Consider the following 25741-nt stretch of genomic DNA (forward strand, 5'->3'; position numbering starts at 1 on the left):
GCTGTTAGAGTGTCGAAAACCGAAATCTCGAAAACCGCTCGAATCATGTGAATGAAAATTTACAGGGAGTTGCAGGAAACTATTCCCCTCCATGTCTTGGGAGCATATTTTCAATATAAATTCTTAAAAATAGATAAAAAATATTTTTCCTCCAAAAAAAGAAAAAATCAGAAACATCAACTTAAAAATTGTATTAATTTGTTTATCAAAATTTTGCTTCCTGCACAAGATGGAGACTGTCTTACAGATTCTAAAAATGCCTTTACTTTGTGTTTCAGGTAATTCACCTGTCCGGAATCGTGTTCACCATCAAACGGTGCATCGCGTACACACTCTCACATTTATATTTATAACTTTTTTTCCTATAAATATATTTTAAATTTTCTTTTCGCGGATTAAAGTCAACGAAATGACGCTTAAAAATTGAAACAAGAATTATCTCTGTATTCATTTAATACTTCAGAATATGCGTTTGAAGAAGGGCATAATTTTGGGTTGCTGAGGGTAACCTACCCCCTTAAGAGACACCTTGTACGTATATCCAGCTGACTATGCCACTTCTACAAAAAAGATGAAGATTTTAGGTCATAAGAAGAGCAAACTGTAATATAAAAGCTTCTTCCAGAATATGTGGGAATGAATGTATATTATGGGTCAAAATGGACCCTGTGTCCGCCACGAGGTCGAAAAGTAAGCTACTTAAGAGTTGAAAAACTGTATAGCAAGTACGTGGACACTTTCGCGTCGATAAAGAAAAAGCTCGAAACTTATGACAAAGTCGTACGTGATCGCGGAACTTAACGAAACACATTTACCAGGGGAGGGACCATGCTCCAACTCTGGAAACAGTTAGTTCCGTTGCTTCTGGTGGAATCGATAAATCAGCCTCGTACGTTGTTCCTGCCGCGGGCTACCAAGAGCAAACCACGATATACTACGTCCGAAGCGCCGTATCGGGTGAGGATAATCGTGTGAAAAACAATCGACTGCGATAACTCCCTCCGCAATATGAACGCGAATTTCGACCACCATGCTTCATAATTAAAGCGATCATATACCACTGTATCGAGTCGAGGCAAAATAATGACAACTACTTAATCGAAGCTACAGTGAAGAATTTTAGATTTATTTTAAAATGACTTTTAATAGTATTCGTAATTTATTTTTATTCCACGCTTGCAGGTATCTCTGTTTCTGCTAACAATAAGTAAGTAAAGAAGAAGTCACTACTAATTATAAGTAAAGAAGTCTAGTCTTATTAAAATTGATTTTTCGATTTTCTTAGTTGGTGCTTTTTATAATACTTTTTGTGGAATAATTCACGAGTTGTAGGGGATGTTGACATATCTGTTGAATATTCTTTGTGACTGTACAGGGTGTAAAAATTTAGAATAATGTTCCTTATAAAAATGTGGGTTCAGTACTTGTTGCAAATATATAAGCCAGTAATAACCGTATAGAATTAAAATAAGGATTTATTATACTCTTTGGCTCAATTCTTTAGTTTTAGAATCCCTTAACCCTCATCCGCTCTTTGTGCCAATTTGACACAAACGCAAATGTACACAGTGCACGTTGCGATTAGGGCTGGGACTATTCGAATAATTTAATATTCGAATATTTTACAAGTATTCGAATGCTACGAATAAACTTCGAATATTTGAGTATTCGAATGGTATTCGAATCGTTATTATTCGAATAGTATTCGAATACTGATGTATTCGAATGTTATTATTCGAATAGTATTCGAATACTGATGTATTCGAATGTTATTATTCGAATAGTATTCGAATACTGATGTATTCGAATAGTATGTTTTGAAGTGGGTAAAAATTAGCTTACAAGATTTTACTCCGACAAATGAACCTAAAGAACTTGATTTATAATTCACACCACAGTATTTGAATACTGATGTATTTGAATACTTAAATATTCGAATAGTATTCAAATACTTGGATATTCGAATATTACTCGAATACTTGGATATTCGAATAGTACACGAATACTTGGATATTCGAATTATATTCGCCAAATAATTGAGCAACTGAAGTATTCGAATATTCGAATACCGAAAAATTCGACAAATAATCCCAGCCCTAGTTGCGATAAATGCAAAAATGCAGTATGTCCTGCACATCGGTACCTATGTTATTTGTGAACGATGTGAACAATCGTATGCCTGAATATACAGAAATTTCAGTTTTTATATTCAATAAAAGAATTTGCAAAGTCAACAATTTGTCTTTTCATTATATTGATTATTTAGCAGTGTTAATTTGACAGCAAGGGACAAATTAAGTTGGGAACCTGAGAGACGGGTGAGGGTCAAGAAATGGATCTCACGTTGCATTTGTCTTTTAATCCTTGCTGGAATGTCGAAAGAGGTTTTCAAAGAAATAGTTGTATTTATGTAAATGAAGGTAGTTGCGTGGGTAAATATTTATGGGTTGTCAGTCGATTAACATTTTTCAAGTACACCGGCAATGTTTCTTCAAATTTCCTACTTTCCACCAGCGTATACTTACATAGTGAGTTACTTCCGACAGACCACCTTATCAAGTTCTACATTTCTAAGATGGAAGAGAAATATTTGAGGCCAAGTAGTTTGATGATGATAGATCTACGTTATAGGGTAATTCTTTGCTTCTAGATGCAGGTAATAAGAATATTTTAAGAATATTTTAAGAATATTTTAAGAATACCATTATTTTTTTATAAATAATTAGATTTTCATGTATAATAAATTTTCGACGAATTTCTTAATATATTCACTGCCAAAATCGACCTTGTGTGATTTAATAATTTGAATGTAAACCGTTAACGTCAACTTTAGGCGATTTAAATTGCAGTGCGATCTTTTGCATTGTTCGCTATGTATGTTGTTTACTTTAGACAAGAAAGGTAACCAGCTCTATTAGGTCTTATACAAAGAGAGTCTTATACAAAGGTTGTATATAAGGTGGGACGTAGATGTGCATTCGTATTAGGGCTGGGACTATTTTTAGAATTTTTCGGTATTCGAATATTCGAATACTTCAGTTGCTCAGTTATTTGGCGAATATAATTTGAATATCCAAGTACCCAAATAGGATTCGAATATTACAGTATTAGAATGCTATTCGAATATTTCAGTAATCGAATGCTATTCGAATATTACAGTATTCGAATGCTATTCGAATATTACAGTATTAGAATGCTATTCGAATATTTGAGTATTCGAATGCTATTCGAATATTTGAGTATTCGAATGCTATTCGAATATTTGAGTATTTGAATGCTATTCGAATACTATTCGAATATCTAAGTATTCGAATACTACTCAAATATTTAAGTATTCGAATACTGAAGTATTCGAATAGTATGGTGTGAATTATAAATCAAGTTCTTTAGGTTCATTTGTCAGGGTTTAATCTTGTAAGCTAATTTTGACCCACTTCAAAACATACTATTCGAATAATAACATTAAAATACTCAAATATTCGAAGTTTATTCGTAGCATTCGAATACTTGAAAATATTCGAATATTAAATTATTCGACTAGTCCCAGCCCTAATTCGTATTGCACAAAACAATAATGGGTGCAGGTTCAAAATTTGCAATAAATCTTTCAATTTTTATCGCATTTTTACAAAACGTGCACCAAACGATGTAGAATTTCTTCACGTAATAACATGTCATAGCTCAAAAACTGTAAAAAAGGAGCTGCATGCTTCTTGCTGCGAGGACCTCAATTTCTGTATATACAGAAGAAAATAACGAAGGAATCAATATTATAGCAGTATCTATTTGAGAGCATATATTCTCTGTCAATGCAACTGCATTTACCGTACAGAGTGTCTATCAAGTATCAATATGAAAGAGAGGGTGATGCCTCATATCTCTACTAGCGAAACAGAATTAGAATTGCACCAGGATTTCATGGCAATTAATGTGATTGCTTATAAGAAGAAAAGCAAAAAGCAAAGCTGCCGTACTTGTATTAGGTCAGTGGAAAAATTCATTCACCCCCTAATAGCTGATGTTTGGTATACAGAAATCTCTTTTTCCACTATACCAACTTGTACTTTTAGGAAAAATACTTTGATTAAAAGAACATCTAATACATTTTTACGTTTCACAAGGACTTTGCTTCGATAAAGCGAACGTAAGTACTTTTGCACCGACCTAATACATTAAGTCTCTACCTGCAAATATTAATAGCAATAATAATACAAACCTCTTTTTCCAATTAGACCGTAAAGCATCCAAACGCTAAGCCCTCGATAATCGAGCATTAAATCATAACGAATTCATCGATTAAAGCCTGCATTATCGTGAAATCGCTGGGAATGGTCGGTCGTGAAGCGACAATAGGAAATACGCTCGTCTGGCGAGTTTTAAGCGATACGGTTCTCGAGTCGAGTAATACTTGAAACTGTTCCCAAGTATAAGCAACGATCCCGGCGGGCGACGAGAGCATTAACGCGGCGCTCGCGAATTGTTAATGCCAGCGGAAGAAGAAGAAGCTGAGGAGCGAACTATCGGGTGCTCGGTTTCGAAATAAAAGCGCTTAATGAAGTCTCCGGGAGGAAGGGCCGCGAGGGGACAGGGCGGAACTTGCCGCAAGAAACAGGAAGAGGCGTTGCGACCCCGCGACTCTGAGAATAAATCGGAATTTAAAAGCGACGAAACTTTCGATGGGGAGGCTCTTAAAGCATAGAATGCCTAATCAGTGTTTGGTCTCGATTGGGATTTCATTCGAGGCGAGCCAGAGTCCTGCTCGACGCTTCGGGGGTGGCCGTGCATCATCGATTTCTAGCGAGAGACACTTGGCGGGGGGAGGAACTGCCTCCGAGACCGTGAAAAATATGTCCCGTATTGTTCCCTCCGTTTCCTCGATGCAATATAAAACCCCCTTGGATGGTCCACCTTTAGATAAGGTCTCGCATCTACCGTCTCTTCGATTCTGTATTAAGAGGAATGGCTCTGATAGGTACAGCTGCCGATTTCCTTGAGTGAATGAGGGAAAAGTTCGATGGACAGCTGCGTCCTGCAGAGGTCCGGGTGGATTTAGTAGTGGAGCTGGGAACGGGGTAGTTGCTTCCGTAAGAATACTCAAGTCGAAAATGTGGAGTCAAATATCTAGAATCAAACCTTCGTTTCCGAGGAAATCGAGCCTAAAAATTGGTAGAATGCAGCAGCGAATTTAATATAGTTGTGAACGAAATGAATCCTTGTGCAGAAACTAGTCGAAGCTGTGGAGCAAGTTTTTTCGAACGAGGCTGCGGATTTGGAGAAATAAATTTTGAAAATTCTGTCGGTTTAAGAGATTAATAGCCCCTGAATCAATCTAAGAAAACTTATGCACTAATCCCGCCATATGTTTTACTAACTGACGATTTACCTTAAGGTATCATTCATAAGAAAATGTATTTTATAATATTTAACGTTTCGGAGTCGTCAATTTCTCTGGTACGAATACGACTGGTTTCCGAATTAAGCAAGCTTCACCAAGGAAACTCCATTAAAAGGCAACTAAATCGCTAATTAAATTACGGCTGAACAATGGCGGTTCGTGACGGCTGCGAGCATCATAGCGGGGTGTTTGCTTTGTTGTTCCCAAATAGGGGTATTCGGTGCTAAACAGATTCATAATCGTAACCATTTCAATTTCATGTGTAATTGCGGCAACAGAACTTAATCCTGCGGTATTTCGAAGCGTCTGACATCGAACTCGCGAGGTTCCGTACCGTGATTAATAGACGCGATGAAACAAGAGATTCCGCTCTTCCACTTTCGTCGAGTATTTCGCTGATAAAGGGAGTACACGAGTCTTGTGTCGTGGAATTCACTCAAATTTTGCAAACAATTAGCGCACACTAATGGAGCTATTTTTAAAGATTTTTTTCTCAGTAAATACAACATATAATGCGATAAATCTTTTTGGTATTTATTAAGCTACTCTTATATTAGGCAAAAAGAATTTTTTTAATTTGTTTTAATTGATTTTTTTACAGTGTCAGTATCATAAAATTGTTAGTTGTGTTACGGGTGATAGCGACACTCATACAGATTAAGAATCTTTTCGAATTTTTTGTTTTAAATAAGCCTGAGCCCGAGAAAATCACCTCCACCACGAACATACCTCTTTTTTTCAAGTGCCATATTCACGCTGCAAAAATACAATTAAAACAAATTAAAAAAAATCGTTGTAATTTTTTTTGTATAATATAAGAGTAGCTTAATAAATGCCAAAAAGATTTATTTCATTATGTGTTGTATTTACTGATAAAAGAATTTTTAAAAATAGCTTAGCTGTACGCATAGAATTACTCCACGAATTTCGAATAAGAACGGTACAGCTGTAAAATTTAGAAATGATCTTCAGTTCTTTACCGCAAGTGATCTGCTTGCTTCTAATTGTCGAATGGGAAGATGAAAACAAAGCAACAAGTTAATCGTTACAGAAATTCTTCCACGTACTACTTTTCCGTTTCCACGTTAAAAGGTCCCGGGTTTCCTAGATCATATTGGGTTTCCTAACGCACGACTAAGTGACTAGCGTATCAAAAGAAGCTGACAAACAAGTGCCAGCAAACAAACTGTACCTAGACAGGCAGTGTATGTTGTAACGAAAGGAGGGCATATAAAACACCATGTTTATAAGTACACATTAACGTATGCTTACGGTAGGAAAATAGAAACAAGCAAATCACTTTGCTTACTCCGACCGGGTTGATTTATCGATCCCTGTTAAGCAGCCACTTTTTGCTCAGTTCAGTGAGTAATATCTACCCTATAAGTATCGAATCCTTGTCTTAACACTCTACACACTTATTATCTGATTATTCCACTATTCCATTAATCCAATTTTTTAAAACATTCCTCCCCCAAAAATGTAAGCACTTCTATATGTTGAGAATCGTCGATCTTTAATGGGGAAATACAATCCCATAAATTAGGACAATGTTAAGTCGCAGAGGGGATTAGTGACCTACGAGCCTACAGCGTATGACAGGCCTTCCCAAGTAGGGGAAATGCACTCCTAAAACAGATGTTTCGGTTCTCCCTCCATCGGTGCGCCTTCAGCTAAGGTGGGACGACTCCTACAACCCTCTATCCGAGGAGACAGTAACGTCGCTTGGAAGCATGTTAGGCGCTTAAGGGCGAAAGTACCAAATGTGTAAAATTTTTATATGAAATTTCCTAATGACTTAAAAATAGTAGGGAAAATTAAAATTTTAACTAGTTTAAATTAAAAATTAAAAATTAAAATTTAAACTAGTTTAAATTAAAATTAAAATTTAAACTAGTTTAAATTAAAATTAAAATTTAAACTAGTTTAAATTAAACTAGTTTAAATTAAACTAGTTTTAATTTTAATTTACCAATGTATGTAATACATTTTTTGTAATTCTTTTTACGTCATTTTGAAATGCTAGTTTAAATTTTAATTTTTCCTACTATTTTTAAGTCATTATGAAATTTCCTATAAAAATTTGACACATTTGGGACTTTCGCCCTAAAGCGCCCAACATGCTTCCCAGCGACGTTACTGTCTCCTCGGAGAGAGGGTTGTAGGAGTCGTCCCACCTTAGCTGAAGGCGCACCGGTGGAGGGAGAACCGAAACATCTGTTTTAGGAGTGCATTTCCCCTACTTGGGAAGGCCTGGCGTATGATGTACACCAGGAGTGTCGAACTTCCCCACTCCGAGAGCCGCACAAGTCGGGGCCCGGCCAGCCGGTTCCCCCACTTATTTTTCTCCAGGCGTTGCACGAGACCCGGCAGGGAGAGAGTGCGGCACCCGGAGGAGAAATTCATCAGAGTGAAGTAAGTGTGGAGGGGGCCGTTCTCCTACGGCTTTGCGGAGCAGGCGAAGAGGAGAGGGAGCCACTGCAGCTCGCGAGCCGCTAGTTCGACACCCCTGATGTACACCTTTGCAAAGATCCCGCCAAGACGAATCGATTGATACGATTTTTAACTTGGAAATCAGACGGGATCACCTCGAAAAATGACCACAAAGTTCGAGATTTGCGGTTTTGAACAAAAGAAACCGGTAGTAAAATCCCATCCGGCCCAAGGGACCTCGGATAGGCACCTGAGGGGAAACCGAGGGATGCAAGCGATACTCCAGCAGGTTGGGTCGGCAAATGTGCCTCACGACCTTCATTTCAGGGCCGTGTTGGGCCTGCGTTTGCCGCATGGGCCCCGTTCCTAATGCCCGGGATAAATTCGCCAATGGATCAGTTGTTTTTCATGAAGGTATTATGTTCATGATAGACGATTTGTAGGTATGAGTTTGGGAATGTGGAGGTTAGCATTCAGACTAATGCGTCGCTTACAATAATCAGTGGAGTGGCATTTTATTGACTGAACGAAAGGTAATGATGCGAAGATGATTAACGCTAGAAGAAGTCGATCCCTCATCCCACACACCAGCGGGCATGCTTGCCGAGTCTGCAGTTCGTGTATGGGTGCCTTAAAGCCATTATATGAAAATACAAATTCTTCTTGCGTCAATCATCTTCACATCATTATCTTTCGTTCAGTGAATAAAATGTCATTGCACTTACTATTGTAAGCGACGCATTAGTCTGAATGCTAACTTGCACATTCCCGAACTCATACCTGCAAGTCGTCTATCATGAACATAATATGTTCATGAAAAACAACTGATCCATTAGTGATTTCGTCCGGGGAATTGGGAACGGGACCCATGCGGCAAACACAGGCCCAACACGGCCCTGAAATGAAGGTCGTGGGGCACATTTGCCGCCCCAACCTGCTGGAGTATCGCTTGCATCCCTCGGTTTTTCCTCAGGTGCCTATCCGAAGTCCCTTGGGCTGGATGGGATTTTACTACAGGTTTCTTCTGTTTAACACCGCAAAATCTCGAACTTTGTGGTCATTTTTTTAGATGATCCCATCTGATTTCGAAGTTAAAAAATCGTATCAATCGATTCCTCTTGGCGAGATCTTTCCAAAGGTGTATAGCATACGCTGTAGGCTCGTAGCTCACTAATCCCCTCTGCGGCTTAACATTGTCCTTTTTGATTTCTTCCACTGCTCATTTCATACATTTAGAACTAGGGTTATTAATCATTTTTTTATAACTAGGTGCTACTTGCTTGTGTGTTGGTTCCTTTTTGCATTTCATGTTTCCACTATATTACGTATTAAGTGTATATTTTTTTCTAATCTGTGCTTCATTGCTCAGTGTATGTACTATTGTTTTTTGTATTTACCAAAAGGCTTCCGTTTAAATAAATAAATACAAAAAATGATCTAATTATCAATAATCTCTTCAAAGTCGAAGTAAATATGTGAAACCACAGACAAGGTCAATGGACATTTCCATGTTGCGGAGAATTGGGACTCCCCAGTCGTTATCGAGAGAAAGGAGGGAAGTTATTGGCCAGCTAGAAGGCAATTCGAGGGAAACAAGCGGCGTCGAAAAACCGCAGGAACGTCCTGCGCTCTGGTTTCGATCAGTTGATTCTGCCGGCCAAAGTCGAGAGGGAAAGGGAGAGGCAGGGGGGAGGAGAGAAAGAGCGAGAGGGGGTTGGTTTTCGGCGCAACGCCAAATATTTATCTCGCATCAGCGGGATCCCTCTTTGGAAACCCATCGAGCGTATTATCGCGACAAATCGCAATTTCGAGGGTTAACTTCCGCGCGAACGACCGATTGTCCGGCGAAGGACAATTCTGACTTCTGGCGTGTGAATACACGTGTTGCTCTTTGCGTGCATCCTGACATCCTCGCGTAGAGATCTGATTAATGATTATTAATGAGATGTTAACTTATTTATACGTATTTGCGATTCTTGATTTCTAAATTTTATAGAGGGTGTAATTCGCGGTGGAATAAAAAAGGGGTGATTCTTCGTGAAAAAATGATTCGAAAGTTTGAAATGAGGTTCCTTAATCTAAAAATGATTTGCAAGCGAGGAACAAAAGTTTTCGTACAAGGTTTCGTTTTTAGGAAAATCAATTTGGAAGGTGGGGAACTAAAATTAATAGGATAATGTGTCTGACTATGGCGGGTCGTTTCTCCTTGCGCTGGTAATAAGAAACGTTGACAGCAATATGGTTGAATTAATATGTAGGTCAGAATTTTATCGATATTATTTCAATAGTTACTGTTTCTTTCTTATCATGCTGAAAATTGTATTTGCATTGATTTCAGCCGTTTAATATAATTTGACTTTCGATATTGCTTGGTATTATATTACTTAGTTTCCACAGACGAAGTTGTTTTTAAGGATTTTAGATAGGCGGAGGTCAAAGCTATTTTTGACTAAGAGAAATAAGTGTGCATGGACATGAAAAATTAAGAAACGAGATTATATTAGGGCTGGGACTATTTGTCGAATTTTTCGGCATTCGAATATTAGAATAATTCAGTTGCTCAATTATTTGGCGAATATAATTCGAATATCCAAGTATTCGAATACTATTCGAATATTTAAGTATTCGAATACTATTCGAATATCCAAGTATTCGAATCCTATTCGAATATCCAAGTATTCGAATAATATTCGAATATTTAAGTATTCGAATACTATTCGAATATTTAAGTATTCGAATACTGATGTATTCGAATAGTATGGTGTGAATTATAAATCAAGTTCTTTAGGTTCATTTGTCAGGGTAAAATCTTGTAAGCTAATTTTGACCAACTTCACCCCATACTATTCGAATACTCAAATATTAGAGGTTTATTCGTAGCATTCGAATACTTGTAAAATACTCGAATATTAATTTATTCGAATAGTCCCAGCCCTAGATTATATATGATATTAGTATTGTTTGCTTTCGAGGAAAAGGACGGAAGTACTTACAAACCTCGGAGAATGACATATAAGGAACAGAATTAAAGGAGAATGGTGCAATAAGAAATAAAGTCAAAGTACAAATCTAGGGGAGAGGTTATAAATAAAAATGTAAATATATAGTTATAAAGCCAAAAATAGTTTAGTATAGGTAAAAATATATTATTATAAGTTAGTACAGTAAGTGGGGGTAGACGGGTGTGGTGGAAATATGAGAGTGATAGTTTAAATAAGTATTATTGTATAGTATATGCAAAACCGAGTCCATTTATTGGCAACAATGCCTAAATAAAAATTACTACTACTATTGTCTGCTTCCGCCTGTTTAATTTGCAAAGTAGAACTCTGTTTGTAAAATGTTGCTTAAAGAAAAACAGTCAAGTATTTGTCTAAAGCAATTTTTTATAAACACAGAAGCATGTATTTGCGACAAAATCGTGTGAGATATGCAGGAAAATTCCATTCAGGAAAATAATATATCTATATAAGTTGGAAGTAGATACATATATAGTAGAAGTAGAATATATACACGAAGTAACTTCTAGGCAGTAGGAAATATCAGGAAATGTAAGAATATTTTCCTCCAGTTTTCTCATAGAAACTGATGGTATGATATAAAAGAAAATTTCTTTAATTTTCCACGTTCATGTCAAAACAACTTTGTCTCTTCTTCCACGAAAAGTATAAAAATAGACAAAATAATTACAAATTAACCAACCATATATTCCAAAGCGATAAAATACGCCAGTTAAATGTCAATCAACCAAATTTTAACTCTAGAATTATCTTCACGTGATTTTAAACGAGCTACTTTAAATAAATCAAATAAACTTGGCATTTATACCTTTAACGAAACAAAATATAACATTTGAGATGAGAACGTATCACGTCATTTCACTCAAAAAATGTATAAAACAAATTATTCCACGTTACTATTAAAACTAATAAAAAAAAACAACCCCTACAATTTCCTCATAATTCGCCTCATTTTGCATGCATTTAAAAAATTAATGATATTTCTCTCACGCACAGTAGTATTCCTTTCGAGTATGTGTTATTAAAATATCTGCACAGAAAGCTTCGAATATTTCTACACCGTGTACCTTCGCCGTCTTCGTGTAAAGAAGAAATTCCACGACGGGAACCATTACCCTCTTACAAGAAACAGACCCCGCGCAGCTTTTCAGTTATACCGTCAATTTTCGATGTAATTCACGTAGAAATTACCGCAGTTATGATGTAAGCATAATTTTAGGACAGGCCAACTCATGGCACACCGTTCTTGCCCTCTAATTGCATCCGATTGTGTCGACAGGTTCGTGACTCTGCGCCATGTCCGTTGCGTTAAAATTGAAGACCTTATCTCGCGAACTAGTTCAATTAGAATCCGCGGAAAGCAACGATCTTCTCGTCACGGCGATTATTCCCGCAACTTTAATTACCTAATTACGCATGAACACTTTGGCAAACTTCCCGTCCTATATAGCCGCTCACCGTTTCTTAGGGCCTTTCCGCACGAGATACTTTTGTGGTGCATATCCAGACCTGTCCGCGTGTGTTCTCTCTTCTGTTAGTTTCGTTAATCAGTCGCAATGCAAGCATGCTTCCTGGCATGCCTGAGTTTAAATTATAGTTGCATGTTAGAATATTCAATTTTGTAAAAATGGAAGAATTGGTGATACGTGGAATGAAGTAAATTACTGGATTGCAACAGCTTCAGTGTAGTATTTCTTATTCTGAAAATCTTTGTCGGACCAGTGCAGCATTGAGTGAAATCTGTTTTTGGTGAATCAACCAACGAATAAATTGAAGCGCAAAAAGTTAAACGAGGGTTATTTTTTATCCAGTGAGTATATTTGAAATATTAATTGCGAGGCAGAGAAATGGCTTGTGTGAAAACGCACTTACAACCCCTGGCAATAAGTTTGGAAGCAAACGCAAAAATACGAAATTAACGAGAGACACCAATATTTTTCATGTATAATATGCAATATTTTTTATGTATAATATGCAATATTTTTTATGTATTTTATTCATTCGACTTGCTTGTTTCCTGTCTCAAAAGAGTATTGAAAAGAGAATAATGAAATGAAAACCATGAAGTAACTAACTAATATGCATGTACAAATTTCAGAAAATACTAGGTAATATAAATACTGAAAAAATTATTGTTAATCTCTTTGCAAATTTATATTGTTCCATAGTTTTTTCCAGAACATCGGTGCGTTCCATACTTATTTCCCAGACACATTGTGTTTCTTCCATATTTTGTATTATATAATAAACAAAATTCTTAATTATTTTTGGTGCTTTTACTTTAAAATAGACCAATTTAACATTACCACGCGTTTCATATATATACCGTTGCATATTATACATAAAAAATATTGGTGTTTCTCGTTAGTTTCGTATTTTTGCGTTTGGTTCCAAACTTGTTGCCAGGGGTTGTACAAGGAGAGGTTCTTAGGCGTCCGCCTCCGATTGCTTTGAATTTTGGATATGTTTTAGAGGACCGAAAAATAGGAAATACGTGTCTTTTTATTTTGGCCTGCTTGAATGTTTAGGGGATTAAAACCACCCCTCAAAGTTATATATGGGTGGTTTCACCCCCTAAACATGCAAATAGGCCGCTATAAAAAATGCGAATTTCTTACTTTTCGGTCCTCTAAAACATATCCAAAATTCAAAGCAATCGGAGACGAACACCTGAAAATCTTATAACTTTGGGGGTTGGTTTCACCCTCTAAATATGAAAACAGGCCGCTATAAAAAAACACGTATATCTTATTTTTCGGTCCTTTATAACATATCCAAAATTCAAAGCAATCGAAGGCGGACACCTGGGAACCTCTCCTTGTCAGTTTGAAGAAACTTTAACCCTTAGAGGGCCGGGATTTTTTCATTGAAATTGTAAATTTTATTTACTTAAAATTTATGCATATGTACCACCAAAATGGCCGGCAAAGTATCCAAATTCTTAGGTGTCCACTATAGTGGCCAGCCCGGCCCTCTAAAGGTTAAAGAAGAAAACATTGGACTCAAGAAGAATAGCACAGAGGAGAAAACATAGTTCACTATTTTTCCAATTGTTCTTTGCTTTGTATGTAAATGAACTACTTTGTTCAGAACTCGATTGCATTGTTTCTTTTATTTTTCTCTATTTTGTAGGTAAATGGATTATTTTCTTAGAAGCTCCATTGTATCGTTTTTTGTCGGATTTTAGTACTTAGTGGTGTTAGAAGCAGACAAAGACTTGATAATGTCGAAAATAGATATCTCCATAATATTATACACTGGTGTATAGACCAGAATTAAAGCTATTGTATAGAATGCGGAATACAATACTGAAAACCGTATTTAACTGTGAGATGGATATTTCGATTGGATCACATCGAGGTCACCAATGTAGGGAAATGCAGGTGAATAGTAATCCCTATCACTAAATCGCACGGTGTGATTTTATTGCGATCTGAATTTTGGGAGAATTACAAAGCACGTGGTGTCCCGTTTTGTCGCCGCTTGAGACACTTCTCTGGCAACTGCCGCCGTTCCCTTTTCCGTGCCACATATATACACGACTGCGTAAGAATAATTATCGAATTAAGATGGTGGGGGTGACTTGAAAAGTATGAGTGTTTCGATAATTATTTTTAAGCAGTTTTGTAGATATCAAAAAAGATGCAACTTTTAATGAAACTTTTTTCCGATATCTCTCACCGTTCTCGAAATATTCCACGAAAAAAAAATCTGCATTTTTTCAGGGCGCTGAATTCGCCCCCTAAAATCGCACTATGGCACCAATAAAAATTAGGATTGTCTTATGGATAAACTACTCTACTTGCACACAAAGTTGCACAAAGTTGCACAATTTTCTGAATTTTCGGGTCGCCTAATTTCCCCTTGTTAGTGGGCATTATGTAATATCTATTCTAGTAGTATTGAATCCTTCTTTGTAACATCTTATACAGAGGGATAAGGAAGTGCAACCACTTTTGTCACGAGTTGTATTGTTTGATAAGGCATTTGTAAATCATGAGTTAACTCGTCTTTCCAAGTTAACAGATTAAAAATCTAACACACTGATGTCCATAGTGATTACTACTTTGAACATTACTTACTTGTTGCGTTCTAATAAAGTTTTATTAACGTGAAATACTACTTACAATACATCTATAGGGGACTGGGGAGACCACTCTCGACGAGGCCGTGCCTTGTTGGGCATTTGCGTTAGTTTGATTGTTCACATCCTTGGGATTTCTGCAAAACAGAAGGAAAATTGCTATTCAAGGAAGTATTCCCAGATGAAAGTACAAATTGCTACCTGTCTCAGTTTTGTTTCCATCCTGCTTCTACGGAAACGAATATCGTTCCTTTCGCAGAAAGAATAAAACGAAAACGGAGATAAGCAGAGAAAGGTGGAATCAGGTTGTGTAATATACTTCTCATCTGCAAAATATTCTCTTTCAAATTGCATTCATTGTGCTCCAAACAGACCGCACGTTTACAAGTGAATGGGTTGGTTCTAGTTCATTTCAAATGAAACAGCGTTTTCTCATTAGAAAACAAAGCAGCATTCGGTACTCAAAAGTTCAGATTTGAGTCAGTATTTAAAAGAGCGCTATATACACATAAAACAATTTTTCATTTTGGATAAAGGGAAAGCACTTTTAACGATATTAAGGGTCATGCTCAGTCAGGAGGCTGAAAAAAGGGTGGTCTTTGGAAACTTTTTACTCCAAAGCTATAACACATTTCTCAAAAAATCTTTTTTCCTTTTAAGGGTTGCATCTAGTACCGTGCATCTTATTTTTTTTATTTAAAAATATTTATCAATCACTAAGTTATTGTCCATCACTCGAAGGTTCTCTAAAAAAAAGGCTTCTGCGGTGACCACTGCTGCTCGAAAGTCGATCATGTAAAATAAAAAATTCAAAAGAATTTAGTTATTATATTATGTTATCTAGTATTTGAATGGAGGATTCTTTTATCCCATGCTTAGTTTTCTTTTAATTCACGAAAATCAGGCAAGATTTATGATAAAAATTGAAACTTTTACTTTAAACATCAGCCATTTTTTCCCAAATCAATATTTCGAAAAATCCTTCGTTCAAATACTAGATAATATAATATAATAAGTAAATTCTTTTGAATTTTTTATTTTGGATGATCCACTTTCGAGCAGCAGTGGTCACCGCAGAAGCCTTTTTTTTAAAGAACCTTCGAGTGATGGACAATAACTCAGTTATTGATAAATATTTTTAAATAAAAAAATTACGATGCACGGTACTAGATGCATTCCTTAAAAGGAAAAAAGTTTTTTTGAGAAATGTGTTATAGCTTTTGAGTAAAAAATTTCCAAACACCACCCTTTTTCGGCCTCCTGACTGAGCATGACCCCTTAAGGAAATATTTCTCTGTTCAGTGAACACTATTGGTAAGAATATTAACCGTGCTCCCAACAATTGTTCATTTTCAAGAATTTCATTCCTTCCTCCATTTTTTGAACACAAATCTTCTGATTTTTTTGAAAATACACAGGTTTGTAGAGAACCTCTATAGAAGTATCAAGAAATTTTTCGCTTGTGTCTGCTTTCGGATCTTCGGGGTGAAAACATCCCTTAAATGTTAATGTGTGATTTCCTACTTTCCTGTATATCTTGAAAACTGTAGTAGATATAAAAAAATGAATAAAATGAAAACTTAGCGGCTTTATGCTCTATTAAACTGTGTAATCAAATTGTTTAGACTTTGTTGCTTAAATTCAAAATAAAACCCACCATCCATTATTTTTACAAATTTTGATGTGCTTATCGGGTCAAAAAATATACAGAATTCTATTACAAATACAAATATGTGACATCAAAAATTTAAAAAATAAAGGTTGGTGCGTTTACTTTTGAATTTAAACAATACATTTTAAACAATTTAATTACACAGTTTTATAAAGCATAAAAAGCCGTTAAGTTTTAATTTTAATAATTTTTTTTATATCTACTACAGTTTTGAATATATACAAGAAAGTAGGAAATCATACATTAACCTTGAAGGGGTGTTTTCACCCCGAAGAACCGAAAACGGGCACAAACGAAAAATTGCCTGATACTTCTACTGAGGTCTCTACAAACCTACAGGGTTTAAAAAAAATCAGAATTTTCGGGCAACCGAACTTCCCTTGTAAGCGGCAAAATATTTTTGTACGCTTTATTCTACTATTTCTTCTACTTTGGGAGATACAATGGCTCGCATTAATATTCGGACACTTTTTAAAATCGCATAACTTTTTTAGAATTTGTCCAAACAACTTGAGTTTGAGAATCGCTGATTTCGGGAATTTTCGCGATTCTCGACCTTATTCTGCGATCTTTAAATGTTTGTAGCTCGGAGCGTTAACCGATTTTGATGAAATTTTAGGCTCGTATACAACTTACTGCAATCTACAAACTTTTTTTTTAATTTTCATTACAAGCTGACAAAAAAAAGTCTAAAAACCGACCTTTACTATTCTTTTCGCTATTCCAACCAAATACATTTTTTTTTCAAAACGACGAAACGCGTCAGTTAGCAAACTAATCCTTCTAGCTTCTCAAAAAAAATTAAGTCGTTTGGACCAATTCTAAAAAAGTTATGCGATTTTAAAAAGTGTCCGAATATTAATGCGAGTCACTGTATTTACACACGTGCATGAATACGCATTGAGTTTCTTCCAAGAGGGTGTTCCACCCCTAGAAATCATTTGTTAAGCGCACCAAAATAATTACTTTTAAACAATTAGGGTACCTTAGCTTCTGCTCCTTCGATTCCGAAGAACAGCACATACACGCGGGATTAAATACGCGGGACACGAATGGAGTTACGCGAAGGCAATCGACGCGTCCTTACAACGCCGACGGTCAATAACAGACTAAATTCAGCGAGCTTCGCATTCATCGGAGTCGTGGCAATAAACAAAGTAGAGACAGCTAGGTAAGCCAACCACGGTCGAAGATTGTAAATAAAGTGGGCGCCAGAATTGTTCGGCTGTACCCAAGTTAATTGTCAATGGCACGTTGGTGGAAATCCTATAATGAAGACGCAAAGTTTTCGTTGACTGGCAAACTACCTTGAAATGTAATACCATTGTACGCCACGATAATTCACGTCACATCGTTTTACATATATGTGGCTTCCATGTCAATAGTGGGCGTAATTTGTAAATGAAAGTAGCTGTCATTTAAGTAATTGACTTTTCAATTGAAAATTTGCAATCAATTTTGAAGTACCTTCCATCCATTTTCCAATTTATTTATTTAATAGTGTGGAAAGATTATTTATTCGTAGAATAGTTTAATGGAAATTAATATACATTAAATTTTAAGTTTAATAAATAGTTTGATGTTGTAAATGTTGTGTATTTCGAGCCTAATTTAACCGTTAATTGGAAATTCTATATTTATTGAGGTTTAAAGGAAAGATCAGCTCAACTCTGCGGGTTAATAGTTTTTTTTTTAAATATTCTATAGCTTCTATTGTTGAAGGGAAAATGATGAAGTGATTTTTAATGAGAGCTCTCTTTCTAATAATCATATATTATGCAATTAATTTTATCGAATTGTACTAATTTATTCTATCCTCGTGGTTTTCCCAGTTAATGGTTAACAAGTAGATTTATTAAAGGAGAGTAAATACTCTGTTTAGTATTAAATTCCCTCTGCTGCTTCTGACAGGTACAGATGCATTCACCTCGTTTTATTCAATTAATTATTAATAAATTCATACGTGAAAGTAATTTCTAAATTATCGAAGATAGATTATTATTTATTCATTGATATCGTGCAAGGATATTTTAATGTCATTACCACTCCCACGTAATGGAATTTCTACTCATTTACCACATCATTACATTTATGCACAGTTTGACACACTTTGCTCTGTAAAATATTATAAAATATGAAATATTTTTCAACATCAACCAACATAAGATCTACGCATGAAATACGATTGTAACTCTTATGTTTCTGTGAAATTATTCAACGATTCCACCAACATATATCTCTAGCTTGCTTAAACCAGTGGTGAGCCACACAAGTGTTTCCCGCGAAAAAGCCCTAACATTGCATAATGTACAAATTAAATCTAGCAGTTCCTTATCAACGATTAAATATAATTTCGTGATCAAAAGTACGTATTGCAACTGAGCACCTACACTAACCGACAAAAAAGTTACCACTTTTTCGATTTGTTCTATTTTTGTTATTTTTTAAGCATCGATTTGTAACTGTGGTACCTATGCTTAACGTATCCTCGTGGAGAATTTAAAGCTATATAAAACCTAGTTAAAATTGAATTTATTTAACTGACAAACAAAAGTGTTATTAGCCGAGAAAGAAGTTCCCACGTTTGGTAATACTTTAGATTGCCCTAAAAGCAAAAGGTGCCCCCGCAAAATATTAGATTCTTTTTATTAATGTTCAGAAGTGGTAACTTTTTGTCAGCTTCAAATTTGTATTGTCTCACCTAATGTTATGTAGGATTTTTGTTAGTTAAATAAATTCATCTGTAACTGGGTTTTACACAGCTTTTAATTCTCTTTCAGAATATGTATATTAGGCACATAGGGTAGATGTCCCATTTACTGTCAGTGTCCCTATTACTGCCACTTTATCTATTTCACTTTAAAAAAATGTAACGTATAAAGAATAGACGTATAAAGACTGTACTATAATAATAAGAAAAACAGTCCCAATTTTCTGATAAATTCTTTTTTACACTATTCTTTATACGTTGCGTGTTTATTAAGTAAAATAAATGAAGTGGCAGCAATACGGACGCTGATAGTAATTGGAACATTTACCCTACTGCAGTTTTGAGTCGATGTTGAAAAATAATCAAAGTAAAGTGGTTCGAAAAAGAGGTAACTTTTTTCTCCGCTACTGTAAGTACATCTGCTCACATAGAATGCAGATTTGCGCAAAAATTTACTATGCCGCAAAATATAGAAATCTAAACAGCCATCGAAAGTCTCATTAAAATAGGCAAAAGTAGAGAAACAAATAGGTACCTTGCAGTTATTCTCACTGCGCAAAATATAACATTAACCCACATCTAAGAATTTTTAATCGACTTACACGATCGCATTGCTTTCCCCCATACGTTTTTACTTTGCACCGAACATCGCATTAATGTCCACTAAAATCAATCTCTCCCATTGACTACCTATTTTCGCCCCCTTTCGCCGGATCCTTGACCGAGAATCGGGTTATCGAAAGTGCTTTGTCTCCCTTATCACTTCAGATAATCGACGTGCTGCCGTACAGAGTATCTCGGAGATCTAACATCAAAGATCCAATTATCGCCGCCCTCCAAAATTAATTCCGCGGAATTTCTGCTTCACAGCGTTCCATCGGTGTCAACGATAGTGGAGTGGCGCCAGGGAGGACGCAATTTCGCAGGGTGCGCGGAGGCGGCTGTTGCCGCCAGAAAAATCAAACGATTTCGAGGGCAATTCAGGCCGAGTTGGCCGCGTTATTGTGAACGAAAATGAAAACCCATGTCGGCGGCGGTATAACTTTTCTCATTCTGCTGGCTGACATTCGCGATATTGTGGCTTCCTGGTGAGTTAAGAGAGGTGCCGCTGCTAGCCGCCGGGAGGGCCGCCATTGTCGGCTGGATGCGCCCTCAGAAACTTTCGAATTCGCATCGCGAGTCACCGTCACCGCGAGGTGTCTTCATAACTGAAAATTTCTGTTAACGGCCCCCCTCTTCCCCGCCGCTACGAGATCTTCCCGCCACGATGCCACTCGCCCAAGCCACTTCTTTCTTCAGCTTTTATTACGCCCGTTCTTTAACCCACTCTTTATAACCAGTCTTCCCGCGCTCAAGCAACTTTCCGCGGCTTATTAGAATTTCTTCGACGTTGTGCAATGTTCGCTTACACAAGAAGCGCACAAGCTTCCAGTCACCCATCTCGCTTCAATTTTGCGCACAGCTGGTGTTTAGTGTGCAGGTATAATAACACAGTTCGACAGCCATCTGGACTTGTAACATTCAATGGCCGTTTGTTATAGGTTTTCGTGCGCTTGAAACGAATCCGCAAAACGTTTGTCGCCATCAACCTGAGTTTTTGAGAAATTCGATTTGGAAAGAAAAATGTTAATTTTCAAGTTTGAACTTTTTTTGTGTGGAAACAGTAATAGTTATTCGGTTGCTTTTTGCGTGAAATTATTCTATGAACCCTCCCGAATCGAACGGTATAAGTTATTAGTGCATTGTGAACATTTAAGTATGTTTGAACAACGATCAAAGGGAAAAGAACATTCGAAGTGCACCAATTTTTGCAGATATCTTTCAACTTATTTCCAAAAGTATGGGTCTAGGAGAAAATCTGACTGCTCCACGCGATGCAGCAGACAATTTTCCTTCGGAAAGCAGCAACAGAAGTGGTAAGTCACGTTTCTTTTTCAATACAGGAGCGAAATAGTTTGGCAAAATGTGCGGCGCCGACAGTGGTAGTCGCGCGCATTAAGCGATTGTGTTACGCTGAGCGGCAGTCGGTCGCGCGCCGCCGTTACTGCCACTGTCACCGCTTCGTTTCGGGCCTAAGAGATATTAAGGACTCCATTAAAACACATTTCACCCTTTTTCACCATTCTCGTAGTGGTTGATTAGGGGAAAATCCTGAAATGGGTTTTGTAAGCATACGTATGGAAAACCTTTGTATGTAAAAACCAAGTTGATATCTAATCGGACCTATAAGATGTCGAGAAGTTCGTGAAAATACAGTTTACCCCTTTTCACACCTTTAGGGGTTGATTAGGGCAAAATCTTGAAATTGATTTTTAGAGATTTGTGTGGGCAATCTTTGTCAGTAATAACCAAGTTGATATCTAATCGGGCCTAAGAGATATTGAAGGGTCCATGAAAACACATTTCACCCCTTTTCACTCCCTTAGGGGTTGATTAGGGCAAAATCCTGAAATCAGTTTTTAGGCATACGTATGGGAAACCTTTGTATGTAAAGACCAAGTTGATATCTAATCGGACTTATGAGATATTGAAAAGTCCGTGAAAACACATTTTACCCCTTTTCACCGCCATAGGTGTTGATTAGGGCAAAATCCTGAAATTGATTTTTAGAGATTTGTGTGGGCAATCTTTGTGAGTAATAACCAAGTTGATATCTAATCGGGCCTAAGAGATATTAAGGAATCCGAGAAAATACATTTTACCCCTTTTCACCTCTTTGGGGACGGAATTTCTAAAAATGTTTCCTTAGTGGACGCCTACGCCATAAAAACAACGTACCTTTCAAATTTCACGTTCCTAGGTTAAACGGTTTGAGCTGGGCGTTGATGAGTCAGTCAGTCAGTCAGGACTTCTTCTTTTATATATATAGATAAACGGGACCGCGACCCAAAAACGTTAGGAAACATTGATGTATTTTTTTGCGAAGGGCTTCAGCCCTTAAGTTATCGAGTTTTTTTGTTTTTATCATAAAAACTGAACAATTATTATATTTACAGTGTTATCCTATCTAGTACAGTTACAAAATTGTATTAAAAACAGTGATAAGAAAAAAGCGATAACTTTAAGGGCTGATTTCAGCCTTTCACAGCAAATTTCCGCAGAAAAAGGAATTGCCCCTGGCATACTCCAATATGCTCCGCATTCACACGAAGCGATCTGCTTGCGTTGAAAAGTAGCGAGATCTATTTAAGACACAGACGTTGCTAAAAGTAAGCTTCCTTCTGGGACACGTGGTAATATTCTGTCGTCATCGGCATTGAACGACAAAATTATGTATACCGTTCGACTGATTGCAGAATCTTTAACCCTTCGCTGCCGAGAGGCGATTCACAGTCTCCAGATTAATGAAAAACGAGAACCATGGTTACTGTGGGTGAATGAAAATTGAATAATACTGCTTTATTTGAAATTCAGTTTATGTAGCATGAGATGATAACAAAAGCAGTTTAGAATACAGGGGTTAGAGTTAAGAGGAAGAAAAACACTAGTGGAATTCACTGGATCGATAAGCACGTCTTCCCAGACTCAGCGAAAGCGTCGCTCGTTCTGTTTCTGGAAATCCGATTAATCCCGTTGACGCGGGACTGTCACTGTGCATTGTTCGTTCGTTATCTATTCATCGCGGCCATCGTGTTGCATGCCGTGAAATCGGGGAAAAAAGGGGGAAGCGAAGGATGGAATTTAGGTCGAAGTAGCACGAAGATGCTGAAACAATGGAAATGGGAATAAATCGTGACCGATGGTGATTTACATTGCTTCATGACACCACTTGACCCCAGCCATTCAAATTTTATGCTCTTTCCGTGATATGCGTCTGGAATTGAAAGCATCCCCTTACAAATACTACCTATATACATGTTACATTTAAATAATTAAAATATTGTACTGGTACTGCTTATTTGAACATTTCGTCGTTGTAATTGTAAAAATGTATAATAGAGACTCTATTTCTTGTTGGTGGTAGGGCTGGGACTATTTGTCGAATTTTTTGGTATTCGAATATTCGAATACTTCAGTTGCTCAATTATTTGGCGAATATAATTCGAATGTCCAAATATTCGAATAGCATTCGAATATTTAAGTATTCGAATACTGATGTATTGGAATAGTATGGTGTGATAAATGTTATAAATCAAGTTCTTTAGGTTCATTTATCAGTGTGAAATTTTGTAAGCTAATTTTGACCCACTTCACACCATACTATTCGAATACATCAGTATTTGAATACATCAGTATTTGAATACATCAGTATTCGAATAATAACATTCGAATACTCAAATATTCGAAGTTTATTCGTAGCATTCGAATACTTGTAAAATATTCGAATACTTGTAAAATATTCGAATACTTGTAAAATATTCGAATACTTGTAAAATATTCGAATACTTGTAAAATATTCGAATACTTGTAAAATATTCGAATACTTGTAAAATATTCGAATACTTGTAAAATATTCGAATACTTGTAAAATATTCGAATACTTGTAAAATATTCGAATACTTGTAAAATATTCAAATATTAATTTATTCGAATAGACTCAGCCCTAGTTGGTAGTGGTTGTATGTGTTTATAATTCAAATCGAACTAACTTTTAGATGATGTTAAACCAGACTCTGCCAAGTGTTTTAAAAAGGGTCACTTCTGGGGTTTGAAGAATGAGTTTGCAAATCAATATGTTATATTCGGCTTCACACAATGTTTAATTACCCATCAGATGGAACCAGTCTAACAACTTTATTGCGATTATCTGCTGGACAAAATTAAAGTATCACTATAATTTCCCGAAAATTTTGCTCACTTTCAAAGTGAAAACTAACATTCAAAATCATACAATGAAACAAAACAAAACGAAATTAAAGGGGAATATTTGTTCTGCAAGAGCCCTCCATTGGACTTACCTAAAAAAAAATAGTTTTGACCCGTGGATACGTTCGCATTAGACAGAAATTTTTGACACTTCGTTTTCTGCGCTTCATCTTGATAAAACATTATCATAATGGATAGAAAAAGGTTAAGTTCTTGTTTTAAAAATTAGAAGCTTCAAGCGTTAAAATGCCTTTTTAAAATATTTTCGCAGAGATACAGTCATTCGAAAGTGTCCAAAATTTTCGGGAAATTACAGTGATCCTTTAATTGTGTCCAGCAGTGTAAAATAGAATGTCCGGTTGTGTGTTCCCTGTTAACTCCTAAATCCATTGACCAATCTGGGCCAAATTTTGTATAACTACTATTTAGTACCCTGCGGAAAATATAAGCTACCATGAAACCTGTACACCCCAGCCACCTCCCCCGGATTTCATCCCCTTGGCGCTTTGTGAAAATTCAAGATTGACCCGGGTACCTACTTTAAACTAGCAAGTAATAAATAACTAAGAATTCAAGTGGCCCCTGTGTCCACCGGGCGAGGGTCAAACGCTTCGATTTCAGTCGCTCCCCGTGGCCCTGAATCCCATTGCACTGGGAGAAAGACCGCGACTCTCTGCAACCTCGACCAGTTTGCACGTCGGCAGCGTTAACCTTCGCGAAAGACAAACAAAAGGCGATGGGGTCGCGACCACCGGGGACAATGCGAAGGAGAACAAGGGAATAGTTTCGAAACAAAACGCGGAAGAATTCCCTGCGTTCCTCCGCAGTGATACGTGCATCGGAAGAGAAAGTTTGACGAGCATTGTTTGCGCTTGGTTATCGATCATCGTTGCACCGCTGTTTGCAAACCGGCGCCGACACGACGATCGCTTACCACCACCGCTCACCCCCAATCCTGAAATTCCCCTCTAGCTGCCGGCTGCCGCCCGCACATCCATTTCTGAAAACGAATTCTCTCTCTCTCTCTCTCTCTACCTGTACCTTATAATCGATCAACCCTTCGCGCATCTGTCTTCCCGTGAGAAAATCGACCGTATCGGCCGGCTTAAATCGTGGCTCACTGATCGCGAGTGTTTTTCAGACCGTTCGAAGGGCTTATCCTCCGAACCTTTTGAATCCATGCTTGTAAAAAATTGGGATTACGGGTTACGAATCGTTCCACGGCATCCTGAATATCGTCCTGAACATTTATATTGTCGATAGTATTCTTTTGTTTTGACAGAAGGGGTTTAAAAATATTACGATTATTTTCAATGTATGACAACTAGGGGTGTAGGGGTACCCCAAATTATGGGACCAGATTTGCAATTCAGGAGCCGATTTTCTTGGTAAAAATTTTTATATCTGATCACCCTGCAAAATCGCAGCCTAAAAGTTTTCTGGTTTTCGGGTACCCGAAAACTTCTGTGATCAGATGTAAGAATTTTTGGGAAGAAAAAGGGCTCCCGAATCGCAAATCGGGTCCCGTAATTTCGGGTACCCGCACACCCCTAATGATAACCCTAAAGAGATTTCAGTTGAGGTTGACTTTCGGGGTCACTATAGATCCTTCCTGATATTA

The 25741-nt window shown here is 37.0% G+C and overlaps 1 protein-coding gene across 4 annotated transcripts in view; it reads right to left on the bottom strand.

Moving 5' to 3' along the window:
* Hs3st-a (Heparan sulfate 3-O sulfotransferase-A) overlaps nt 1-25741 on the bottom strand; it is a 271429-nt gene that overhangs the window by 12519 nt on the left and 233169 nt on the right. For 2 of the 4 annotated variants that reach the window (XM_076818285.1, XM_076818282.1), the window contains exon 3: nt 14976-15069. The exons of 1 other annotated variant lie outside the window; for it this stretch is intronic. In XM_076818285.1, the coding sequence (XP_076674400.1) occupies nt 14976-15034 (59 nt within the window). In that variant the 5' untranslated portion in view covers nt 15035-15069. Of the gene's footprint in view, nt 1-14975; nt 15070-17589; nt 17732-25741 lie in introns of those variants that run through there. One more of the 4 variants, XM_076818283.1, reaches the window with a different exon arrangement.

Source organism: Andrena cerasifolii, chromosome 8 (assembly GCF_050908995.1).
Source record: "Andrena cerasifolii isolate SP2316 chromosome 8, iyAndCera1_principal, whole genome shotgun sequence".
NCBI lineage: Eukaryota > Metazoa > Arthropoda > Insecta > Hymenoptera > Andrenidae > Andrena > Andrena cerasifolii.